This window comes from Oryza sativa, chromosome 10 (genome assembly GCF_034140825.1).
Source record: "Oryza sativa Japonica Group chromosome 10, ASM3414082v1".
Taxonomy (NCBI): domain Eukaryota; kingdom Viridiplantae; phylum Streptophyta; class Magnoliopsida; order Poales; family Poaceae; genus Oryza; species Oryza sativa.
In genome coordinates, this window is record NC_089044.1 from 12,098,345 (window position 1) to 12,111,045 (window position 12,701).

At 43.8% G+C, this 12,701-nt stretch overlaps 1 protein-coding gene and 1 non-coding gene across 2 annotated transcripts; one reads left to right on the forward strand and one right to left on the reverse strand.

Annotated features, from left to right (window-relative positions):
• Nucleotides 1-1,980: 1,980 nt before the first annotated feature.
• LOC112936718 (small nucleolar RNA R71) lies at nucleotides 1,981-2,087 on the forward strand. The gene has a single exon (XR_003239142.1). It is a non-coding gene; the product is annotated as a small nucleolar RNA R71 (small nucleolar RNA).
• A 5,323-nt stretch (nucleotides 2,088-7,410) lies between these two features.
• Nucleotides 7,411-11,790, reverse strand: LOC136353531 (uncharacterized). Its single transcript, XM_066304537.1, has 3 exons — nucleotides 11,310-11,790; nucleotides 10,586-11,235; nucleotides 7,411-7,506 (listed from the first exon to the last, which is right to left on the reverse strand). Exons 1-3 carry the CDS (start codon nucleotides 11,788-11,790, stop codon nucleotides 7,411-7,413), a joined length of 1,227 nt encoding a protein of 408 aa, XP_066160634.1.
• Nucleotides 11,791-12,701: the final 911 nt, after the last annotated feature.

Sequence of the window (12,701 nt, forward strand, 5' to 3'; positions counted from 1 at the left end):
GCTTAAGCCTTTCCATGTAAGTGTAAACTCCCCACGAAAAAAGCGAAAGGAAATTCCATCTTCTATTTCTTTCAAAGTGCACAGAAATTGCAAAGTAAGCAAACGAGAACCAGGCTCATCTACCACAGCAAATCTCTGCCAACCAACAGCTTTCCAAATAGCACGAAATTCAACATCCATACCTATTTTTTTTAGCAGCTCCGGTGAGTATTCTCGCGTGTGAGCATACTCCCGGTCGCTCAGAATGTAGTAGGCTTGTCTCTCCCGATCACTGACAAGGTCGAGGTCGGTGTCGTTCAGGAGTCGTCGCGGAGCTTCGGCGTCTTCCATCGAGACATCGACTGATGAACGACTACTAAATTTGTCATGACGACTTGACGAAGAGTCGGACCCCTTGAACAGACGAGATAGTCGCCTCCTCATTCTGCACAATGGAGCAAGAACGAACTAACTCGGCGGGGGTTAGGAATGACAAGAATTTCACCCGCCGGTTAGTTTCACCAAAGCAACTTGTATATGTGCAACTAAGTGTTTGAATATTGAGGAAAAACTATCAACGCTTGAATGAACTCGAGAGCAAACTTTGGAGAGGGAATGGAAACGTGTTGAAATGGGGTGGAATTTCCTCTCCTGGCCGGTTGGCTTAAGTAGTGCACCCACAATGGTCAAAACTGACCTATGGGGCCCACTAGCCGTTGCCTCAAAAAGGGAGGCAGCCGACCGTTGGCCTGGCTGGTTCGGCCGAACCAGGGTGTTCGGCCGAACCCCTGGTGGGCCCAACCAACCCCACTTTCGGCCGTTGGATTCCAACAGTTACTGTGGTCGTGGTACAGTAAATTTTCATTGAAAATTTTATTTTGGTTTGCTCTGAAAAATTTATTTGAAGGATTTCCTAAAAATTCAAAAATCCTAAATGCAATTTTGAAATTCAAACATGTGATGATGCAAAAATTCAAATTGTTGAAAACAAATATAAGGTTACATACCAATTTACCTGTTGGCGAAGGTCGCGTCATTTAAAGTCCGATGTGCAAGACTGTACCTCCTTGCAGTTTAGTGTACGGATTTTCTACTCGTCTCCGGAGGTGATGGAGCGGGCATCTTTGGCTTTTCCTTCCATACCTTCCTTGGCTTTGGTGCGGAAGACGGCTTCCTCTGAGTCGGCTGCAGTATGGTTGGTTTTACCGGCGTCCTCCAATAACGGTTCCTGGGCATCATTGTTTCCTTCTCCAGGAAATTCTGCATGAACTCCACCAGGCTGTCCTTTTTGGATGAGTCAGGTTGCCCCGGAATTCTCCTAGTTTCATTTGCAGGGACTAAGGATGCCAACTGAACTAGCTGGGTTTCTATCATTTTATTAAAGCTCAGCTGGTTTTGAAAAGCAGAAGCAAAGCATCTAACTTGACGTTAATGTTCTCTAGGATATTGTCATTGGCAGCAAGCTTTTTGCTTAATGCATCAGTGGTTTTAGCTTGCGCAAAAACTAGATCCTTCAAGGAGGGCTGGTTAGAAATGTTATCGTTGTTGTTTCCTCCTTTATAAAATGGGCGTGGTCGGTTCCACCCCTAACCTCCTTGTGGACGGTACCCGTTGTTGTTGTTGCCCATGTACATCGCCTCCTCACGGGTTTCCGGGCAGTCATTCCCAGAATGGCCCGTGTTGCTGCAGACCTCACATGTAACGTGTGAGTCCAAGGCCTTGACGGTACCTTGTGGCCGTTTCTCCTGGTCAGCCAATCGTTTCATGAGGAGGTCCAGCTTGGCAGCAAGCAGTTCCGTCTCCTTGATTGTGTGCATGCCTCGCTGACGGGTCTGGAGTCGTTCCTCGCTCCAACCCATGTTGGAGACCATCTTCTCTATTAAATGAACGGCACCTTGAACCGTTTTAGAGAAAAAAGCTCCTCCAGCTGCCGCATCCAGGTGATTGCGGGACATTGGAGTCAGCCTATTTTAAAAGTTCTGCAGGATTAGCCAGTCGTCCATCCCATGATGAGGACAGGCGGCCACGTACTCCTGCAATTGTTCCCATTCTTCCGGAATTGACTCATCCCTTGTCTGCTGGAAACTGGAAATCCTTCCACAAAGGGCATTGGCTTTGTCCATCGGAAAGAATTTCGAGAGGAATGTCCTAGAGCATTTGTCCCAGGTATTGACAGCAGCACGGTTGGCATAGAACCACTGCTTCGCTCTCCCTAGAAGGGAGAACGGAAACAGCCTTTGCCTGACAGCATCTGGACTGACGCCCTTGATGGTGTACGTGCTACAGATCCCCAAGAACTGTTGCAGATGAGCGTTGGCATCCTCATTAGGCTTGCCACAGAACGGGCTAGCCTGCGCCATAGTGATGAGGCTGGACTTCAAGTCGAAATCCACGTCTCCCATGTTGATTTGCGGCCCAATGGCCACAATGTCAGCAGAGGGAGCAGCGAACTCGCGGAGAGTCTTGTTAGCCATAGTCTTGAAGGTCGGTGGCAATGGTACGGCTGGTTTCTTTGTCGGTAGAGTTTTCTGTGGAGCAACGACTCGCGGCCTGACGCTCCGGAAGAAAGCTTCTGGATTTTCTTTGAAGTTTTCCGGCAAGTTGAAACCAGTCATGCACTACCCTGTTTCCACAACAAAAGTGAAAACAACCAAGGTTAGCCTGCAAAGGAAAATGATTATACAGAGGTAAATATAAAGTATTAGTTTAGGCAATCTCTATTATGAATCTTCCCCGGCAACGGCGCCAGAAATGCTTGTTGGTATTTCTTAACGACATTACTAGAAATATAATTCCCAACAATGGCGCAGAAATACCCCTGGTATATTATGGTTACAGAGTTTATCCGCAAGTGCACGGATATACTATTGTAGCATTTTACCCGAGAGTATTCCAAGGGTATCGTATTTATTTTATCCCGTGGAAAGATCATGTATAGAGAACTTGACTAATAATTTATATATTACTTGTGATAAACATATCCTAAGCAGGGGCTAAGATAATCCAAGGGTAGAGTGACACACAAGCAGCAGCTACTCATTCTCATAATATAATATCTAAGCTAAGTAGAAAGAAAAGAGAAAGAAAATCTATTCCTATACTTCTAGTGTACATAGTATACATACATTCTAGTTATTTGATATACTAACTAATGCCCTCTATCCGATGCCCTCCTGGTACTTTGAGAAGCCACCCCTGACTATCGAGTTCCTAACGACAGCCCGTCATGACCATACAACCGGGGCTAAATACGGAGAAGTACCCTCCCTAGGGAATTAACTTAGGATTATAGAACGCGCGGAGGAATACTCGTACTAAGCTGTCACCATCAGCGGCCCACCTCTCATCCGCAACATATAACCCCAAATAATGATATCCCGTAATCTAGACACCATGTCTAAACTACCAGATACTACTCTAATATCATCGTCATGACATAGAGCAATTGCATAAGCAAACATTATACCCGTACCAAAGCATCTCCTAGATAAGCTAGCAGCTTATTTAGTATAACATGAACATAATGTAAAGTTGGCATTCATATACTCGAAAAGTATTTCAATACTATAAATGTATATAGAAGAGTATTCTAATGAGTATTCTAATAAAAGTACAAAGTTTACAAAACAGGAAATGGAAGCTACTAGAGCCCTACCCAAACTCTTCCGAAGGCTTCCAGACTCCTGATTTCTACACTAATTCTATTCTACTAGCTTGATATTACTAAACTAAACTTGAGAGAATATGAGAGAGCTTTGCTTGACGTGTGTGTGTGAAGTGAGAAGAGGAGCTCCTTTTATAGGCAGGTAATGACGGTTGTGACGGTTGGAATGGTCGGTAATTCCCTCCAACCGTCATTAGGGATCAATCCCGACCGTCCATCCAAACCCTGCATCCATCGGTACCACGGGAGGTTCGGCCGAACCTCCTGTTTCGGCCGAACCAGGGGCCGGCCCAACCAGCCCACCTTTCGGCTGGCGGCCTCCTCTATTGCTCCTTTATGTATACCTGTGAATTTTGGCCCAGCTTGTTGTGTCAATTCTGAGTTCTTGGCCCATTCATACATAAGTCTAATTCTCGACAACGCCCGATTGATTTATCGTTTGTGTTGATGTCGATTCTCCTTCACTTTATGGTCATTCTCTGCAAAAGGTTAGTATACCTAATACTAGTGGAATATTATTTTTCTAACATATATATGCATTGCAAGCATTACTAGTTCTCCTCTATTTTGGTAATATTGATGGTCGAAACTGATCGATAACGACTGTCAACAGTTCCTCAAATGATTCACTCAGTCTCTCCAAGTGTATCAATTTGAATTCCTCACCAATTTTGCCTTTTTGATTCCTACTCTATGGTTTTGATATGTGGAGCTTGGTAGAGATCAAACATAGCATACTTGCATTCATATTTATTACTAAGTCAAAAACTTAGACTAAAGCAGATAACTAAACATACTCAAGATCAAGATCGTGTAAAGTGTGTGTGATATATGGTGGAAATGGCATATGAAGGAAATAAAGAAGGTGCTTCTCCTTTGTGCTGACTTCCTTCTCCCAAAAATCCTTCTTTTATTGATCAGGAGAGGGCATGGCTACCTTTTATATATATATATATATATATATATATATATATATATATATATATATATATATATATATATATATATATATATATATATATATATATATATATATATATATATATATATATATATATATATATATATATTTCATGCTCATGCTTGTGAGAGTATAACTTATATTATTTTTTTTTCATAACAATGCCTTTCCCTCCTGCTCTCTTTTTTTTTTCAAAATGACTTTTCTTTTTAGGAGAAGAAAGAGCATGAAAACATGGAGAATTTATTTTGGTGGTAGTATGGGAATGGAATGGAATATTCACTTGGCTCCCAGTGTAGGAGTTTAGCATGTGTATATATGTGGGTGTATGATCTTGATCATAGAGCATGAGAAGTATCTACACAAGTCAAAAGAATTTGATAAAGTTCAATGAAATGACAAGTAACCAAAATGTATATGGTTTAATCATGATAGCATATTTTTGGCTCTGGTGGGAATTTATATCAAATGAGGAACTCTCAATTTTATTATTTTGAAAAAAACAAGACATCCAGAATTCAAGTCAAACTAGTATCATGATCATAGCAACTCTTATTTACCATCTCATATCTTGCAACAACTTAGACTCAAATCAGCAAGTGCAGCTCATTTACCTCAGGTTCCCAGATAATTATTGGCTACTAAGGTGGTGTTTGGTTAGATCGTGGCAATGCAAACGTTAATGGGAATGGTCCCGGCGATAACAGAAAACATTGTATCAGTTTACCTACTTTGTTTGCTTTGCTGCTGTAACATACACGGATTCATTCACGTTGTTTGGATGTGACCTTACAGGAGATGGTTGTCTGGTGGTCACTGGAGTCGAATCCTAACCGCGAGTTTGCCGGTGACGCTCACCGGTGAGGAGATCGGGGGACAATGGGAAAGGAAGAGGCTCACAACGGCGTATCGCGTAGGGTGGAGCTGTCGAGAGAGGGATGGCGCTAGGAGGGGCTCGGGTGTCGAACTCCCCGTTTCGGTAGCTGTTACCGCTCGATTTGGGCCGTATCATCCTAACGCTATGCCAGAATTGGATCCCGCAGTATGCGATTACAGCCCATCTGAAACAAGCATGCTTAACGTTTTCAGTTTACACCGTGATCTGATACGGGCCAAAAGTGGCTGAACCAAACACCTCCTAATATTTAACCTTTGAAAGAGCACTTACCTGTGAACCCATATATAAGAGATATAAAACAGAGCAACTATTCATCATTTCAACAAAGAGAACTAGCTTGTCTTACCTAGCATGACTCAAACCTATCCTATCCTTTTGGTATTTTCTATTTTGCAAATTTTTATGTTGTTTTCAAGTTTATAGGATGCAATTGGAAAACAAATATGCAATTGGAAAGGGAAATATGCAATGTGATACAAGTTACCTCAGTGGGGGTGTTGGTATTTCTTAACGACATTACTAGAAATATAATTCCCAGCAATGGCGCTGAAATACTCCTGGTATATTATGGTTACAGAGTTTATCCGCAAGCGCATGGATATACCATTGTAGCATTTCACCCGAGAGTATTCCAAGGATATCGTATTTATTTTATCCCGTGGGAAGATCATGTAGAGAGAACTGGACTAATAATTTATATATTACTTGTGATAATCATAGCCTAAGCAGGGGTTAAGATAATCAAGGGGTAGAGTTATCTAAGCTAAGTGGAAAGAAAATAGATAGGAAATCTATTCCTATAATTCTAGTATACATAGTATACAAACATTCTAGTTATCTGATATACTAGCTAAAACCCTCTATCTGAGGCCCTCCTGCTACTTCGAGAAGCCACCCCTGACTGCCGATTTCCTTACGATAGCCCGTCACGACCATACAACCAGGGCTAAATACGGAGGAATACCCTCCCCAGGGAATTAAATTAGGATTATATACACGCGCGGAGGAATACCCATACTAAGCTGTCACCATAAGCGGCCCACCTATCATCCGCAGCATATAACCCCAAATAATGATATCCTGTAATCTAGACACCACGTCTAAACTATCAGATACTACTCTAATATCATCGTCATGACATAGAGTAATTGCATAAGCAAACATTATACCCGCACCAAAGCATCTCTCAGATAAGCTAGCAGTATATTCAGTATAACATGAACATAATGTAAAATAGGCATTCATATACTCGGAAAGTATTTCAATACCATACCCGAACTCTTCCGAAGGCTTCCGAACTCCTGATTTCTACTCTATTCCTATTCCACTAGGTTGATACTACTAAACTAAACTTGAGAGGATATAAGAGAGCTTTGCTTGAGGTGTGTGAGTGAAGTGAGGATGTGACCTCCTTTTATAGCCTCCCAATGACGGTTGTGACAGTTGGAAAGGTCGGTTATACCTACCAACCGTCATTGGGGAGCCATCTCAGCCGTTCAGGTGAAACCTGGATCAAACGGCACTGCGAGGGGTTTGGCCGAACCCAATGGTTCGGCCGAACCATGGGCTGGGCCAACCTGGCCCAATTTCAGTAGGCAGCCTCCTCTTTTGCTCTCATACGCAAACTTGTGAATTTTGGCCCAATTCATCGTGTCAATTCTGAGTTCTTGGCCCATTCATACATAAGTCTGATTCTCGACATCGTCCGATTGATTTATCGTCTGTGTTGATGTCGATTCTCCTCCACTTTATGGTTATTCTCTGCAAAAGGTTAGTAAACCTAATACTAGTGGAATATTATTATTCTAACATCTATATGCATTGCAAGCATCACTAGTTCTCCTCTATTTTGGTAATATTGATGGTCGAAACTGATCGATAATGACCGTCAACATTAAGGATGCACCGTTACTCACTCAAAATCTTGTCAAGAGTGTTCTTACCCTTTAAGCACCTCTCCAAACTCTTGTTGAGCTTGGCCACTTGCCCCTTAAGCTCATTGTTCTGAACAACAAGTGAGGCATCACAAATAGAAACACAAGAGCTAGAGCTAGAGCTAGTCATATCCATAAAATCATCTGTCACACCCTAAAAATCCTAAATATATAAATTGTTGTTTAATTGGAATTATTAGAAATGATTTTAAAAGCCTTGAAAAGAATATCTAATTTTAAATAATAAATTCCAATATAAAATGGGGCCAGATAAAATTTCATTAAATACTTTGTTTGATTCTATAATTCCTAGATTTTTCTGGGATTTATTTGAGCCAAGGAAGTATTTTTAATAAATGGAATTGCATTTCATGAATAATTTAAATGGAAAAAGGTTTTTAAAAGTCTCTTTTGGCTTTGGGCCGAAAGTCGGCCCAATCCATCTCTCTCTCTCCCTCGGCCCAAGCCGGCCCACAGCCGCCGCTCGCGCGCGCGTCCGCCCGCTGATAGGTGGGGCCCGCCTGTCAGGGTCGTCGTCTTCCTCCCGACGAAACCCTAGCCGCGCTGCACCGCCGCCGCCATTCCAAATCCGGCCGTCCCTTTCTGTTCCGGTGAAATTGATTGAGGGGAAAGGATCCCCGTGATCGTCTAAATCGCTTTGGAAATTCGCGGATTCGATCTCGAATCGGATTCGTCTCTCTCTCGAACCCTAATCTTTCCTTCGCGTCGCCGGTCGCCATGGGCCTTCGCCGCCGCCTTCCAACCCCTATAAAAGGACCCCCAAGCCCGCCGCTACCCATCTCCACCCTCGCCTTTGCCCGCCGTCGTCCGTAGCGCCCTAGCCCCGTGAGACCTCGCGCCGCCGTCGTCGCCGTCGCTCCAGCTGTGCGCCGCCGTCGCTCTAGTCGTCGCCGTCGCTCGGGAAGACCGCCGTCGTGGTCGCCGTCGCGTCGCCGTCCTCGTCCGCCCCTCCATCGTTGCTGTCAACCGCCGGAGCACCGTCGCCGTCGTCAAGCCGAAGAGTGCCGCCGCCTTTTCCTCGACGCCGTCGCCGTCCGTTGATCTTCCGCCGCCGTTTTGGTCACCGGTGAGTTCGCTGTGCCGTCCGCTACCCGTAGGTGCCCTCCGTTCGCGTCGTCGCGCCGTCGTTCGCCGGCAAGCATGCACGCCCGAGCCGCCGCCGGAGGTGATGTCATCGTCGTCGTTCCCCGTGGCCCGGTCGTGGACCGATGGATCTTGGTCGTCCGTTTTTGATGGATGGATCTCGGCCGTCCAATCTCGTGAACCGCCGCCGTCCACCCGGTCCACCGCGAACCCTAGCCGCTGACGCAATAATTCCCTTTTCCTTTTCAAAAATAATTCATTATTGCGTCATAATTCAATTAAAATCCATATAAGTGTTTTAATCCGATTTAATCTTTAAAAATTCATAACTAATTCATCTTAGCTCGGATTTAGTTGGTTCAAGTCTCTAAATTTTTCTAAAATTGAGATCTACATGTTAAAAATATCCACATGTACTGTTCATTCTTGTTTATGTGCTGTTTTGGTGTTTTTGCTCTTTTCTGTTTAGATTCCGACGTTTCCGGAGAGTCCGTTTTCGCAGGAGAAGAATTTGAGGAGTTCCAAGGCCAGCAAGGCAAGTCACACATATCCCAAACAACCCTTTGAGCATGTTGATCCCGTTTAAAGCTATTGTTTCTTTTCAACTATTGCATTTATTTTCGAATGTCATTGGGTGGAATTAACCTATTGTTTGTTATAGCCCTTTTTGTTCTTGATTGCTTTATTCCTTGATACCTTGGGTTATTATAACTTGACTAGTTGGGCTTTATATATTGGTTCAGCTAGATATTAGATATGATTGCTTAGCCATGCTTAGAAACTTTAGCACACTATTGGGATAACTTATGACTCACTATTATTTAATGATGGCTCATGATGGTTAATCATGATTGGTTAATTAATTAAATTGCCAACTAAAACCTGATAGTGGTGGGTTGTGAGCACATGGTTTTGGTGGTCGTGCTCATGACAATTAAGGACCGGTTCACGAGTTTCGATTGTGAAACATTAACCGTGCCAACCATAAGCCAGCGTGGGCAACGGCTTTACCTTTTGTATAGCATGGTTCATTGCGGAGCACCAGACTAAGAAGTGGCGGAGATAAGCCCACGGGGGTCGCTGGGGAGTCCATGCCTTGTTTATAAGGGGGTGATTATGATCCAGGAATGGTGCGCTGTGGTGGATTGTGTTGTGCGAGGGGTACTGTCACATCTCCTTTCCGAGGTACCGTGGTGGTATCGAGGCGCATGGTGACATGTCGTGGGGCTGTGTCTTGTGGGTACAGTGGTACACCTCTGGCCAGAGTAAAACTATTCGAATAGCCGTGCCCGCGGTTATGGGCGGGTCTAACAATGTCTTTCGTGATTAGTTTCACACTTCTCACCATAATAAAAGATGCTATAACTGGTAATAATTTGATTAGCTACTGGTTTGGAATGGCATATTCCTGGTTTGGAGATAGAACTGTGCAGCCGGGATGGTTGTTCAGAATGGTTGGGCCTATGCAACAGGGTATGTTGTATAGCGTTGGATTAATATTGTTTAATTATTACTTAACTGTTTTATTAAATTCTGAAATGTTTATTAAATGCGGTTTATGCAAATGAAACCCTACTATGCCATCCTTTGTTATCCTGTGCACTTGCATATTTGCTGCGTGGCTTGCTGAGTATGTCATATACTCACCTTGCAATCATTCATCAGAGGAGGAGTTCTACAGTGATGCTGATGGTGTGGAGGATTAGGTGTAGCCCTGGTCAAGCTGCCTGTGGAGTGGAGTCGTCTGCGCCAATTATCTTATTTTTTTCGCTGCTTAGATCTTTATTGATTGAGAGGAACTATCTACCTCTGTAATGACATTTTATTCGCTTATTAATTAGAGTAATAATTGTACTCTATTATCAATTTGTTATTGTGTGCGTCGGCTGATTCCTGGACGAGGGTTCACACACATGTAAGCGTTTGGAATTTTGGATAGAAATTCCGGGCGTGACATCATCACAAGCGGTAGAAATGCTAGATGATGCAACATGGGGAATATGACAAGAAGCACTATCATCAAGCAAGTCACAAGATATGTCAACATCAATGTGAGCTCCATGTTGAGTAGTGGAAAGGAGGTTGTCATGAGCTTCCTTAAGCTTCTCATGAGAAATGGTGAGTCTCTCACGAGAGGTCTTTAGCTCCTCATACAAGACTTCCAAAGAAGCATGATCCTTCTTTAGGGCCTTAAACTTGACAATCTCCTTCTCACTATAAGTATTGAGATCCTCAAACATACTAACAAACTCATCATAGGAAATATCATCACAATCATCATCACTCTCACCATCAGTAAGAGATGTTACCTTAAAAGAGCCCTTTGCCATAAGACAAAGTGGAGCAAAGAGTGATGGAGCCTCCTTGATAGCAACCACGGCCATCTTCTTCTTCTTAGAGTTTGCATCATCATCACCTTCTTCTTCGGACCCGGATGAGGCGGAGCTCTCCTCATTTGAGTCCCACTGCCCAATGAAGGCCTCAATCTTCTTCCCTTCCTTCTTGAGCTTCTTCATAAGCTTGTAGCCCCCACTCTTCTTCTTGGATGACTTGTCTCCATTATCATCCTTGGAAGGGCACTTGGATGCAAAGTGTCCCTTCTCACCACACTCAAAGCATCTCAAGTTGGAGAGAATCTTATTGGGTCTTCTATTTCTTCTTCTATTTGAGTTGGAGCCCCTTCCTCTCCTTTCTTCTTCCCAAGAGATCATTGAACCTTCTAGCAAGAAGGGCAATCTCTTCCTCCAAGTGTTCAATGGCTTCATTCACCTTGCTCTTCCCCCTTGTCTTCAACTTCGGCTTGGAGAGCAATGCACTTCTTGGATGGTGAGGCTTCCTCCATCTCCTTCTTCTTCAACTTGTATATGTCATTGGTGTTGATCTTCCCCAAGAGTCTTGCGGGTGTCATCCTTGACATGTCGGAGTTGATGAGCATGGTGACTAGGGTCTCATACTTCTCCGTTAGAGCTCTAAGCATCTTTTGAGCAACCTCAAGGTCGGTGTAGATTTCCCCAAGCCCCTTTAGATCATTCACAATGACATTGAGCCTCCCATACATGTCATTCACACTCTCATGAAGCAACAAGGAGAATATCTCATATTGGATCTTGAGGAAATGAAGCTTGGCATCCTTGTACTCACTTGTGCCCTCATGGATCTCCACAAACTTGTTCCAAATCTCATATGCGATCTCAAGGTTGCTCACTCTATCGAACGCCTCTTTGCTCAAAGAGTTGAACAAATCATTCATAGCTTGGGCATTGAGTTAGAGGTTGCGGTGATCAATCTCCGTCAAGGGCGTGCCGGTGATAGCAAAGCCTACATCCACAATACTCCAAATATGGAATCTCGTAGCTTTGAGGTGAGTAGACATTTTAATTTTCCAAGTGGAGTAATTTGTGCCATTGAACATGGGAGCCTTCTCTACATGGTTCACCTCGTTCGATATCTTCTCTCTAGGCGGTGAAGCCCAATCAAGAGAGACCAAGCTCTGATACCACTTATAGGATCGAGATGTCGACTACAAGTAGGGTGAATAGGCTATTTAAAATTAAATGACACAAAATCAAAACTAACCTAAGTTGCTAGGCTCGGTGAGGGACAAGTCTAACTAAGCAACTAAGTTATGTTTTGCAATCCTAGGGTGAAAGTGGCTCAAGTATATCACTAGGAAAGTAAATCACACTTCCTAATTCTAGTTTTGCAATCCTAGGATGATATGATCTCAAGTATGTCTCTAGGAATGTAAATTACACAAATGTAAATGCAACAAATAAATGAGACAAGGAGACAAGAGATTTTTCACCGAGATTCGGAAACTCGCCAGTTTCCTACTCCCCATTGAGGCGAGCCAAAGTCCACCGCTCAACCACGAAGCCACCTCACGCCCCCTTCGTCAAGGTGTGCACAAGGCGGGAGCTGGCCCACGGAGAGGACTACCCAAGCCTCGATCACTCGGGGTAGTTCTTCCTTCACTCCGAAGGTGGTGAACTCCGAACCACTCACAATCGGCGCCGGGCCTCCTCCACAACCTTCTCGGAGAGGTCACCGGGCAACTCCTCCACAAGCCGTCTAGGAGGCAACAACCTCCAAGAGTAACAAGCAATGATGCGGCTCGCAGATGATCAAGTGCCTCACCAGCTCTACAATGAAGCAATGCAC

Bases quoted from the DNA above. Each gene is read 5' to 3' on its own strand.
- LOC136353531 (XM_066304537.1), bottom strand. From the start codon at position 11,790: ATGAATGATTTGTTCAACTCTTTGAGCAAAGAGGCGTTCGATAGAGTG. The intron at 11,236-11,309 runs GTGAATGAAGCC...TCTCTTGGGAAG, and splicing joins AGACAAGGGGGAAGAGCAAG to AAGAAAGGAGAGGAAGGGGC. The intron at 7,507-10,585 runs GTTGACATATCT...CTTGTTGTTCAG, and splicing joins AACATGGAGCTCACATTGAT to AACAATGAGCTTAAGGGGCA.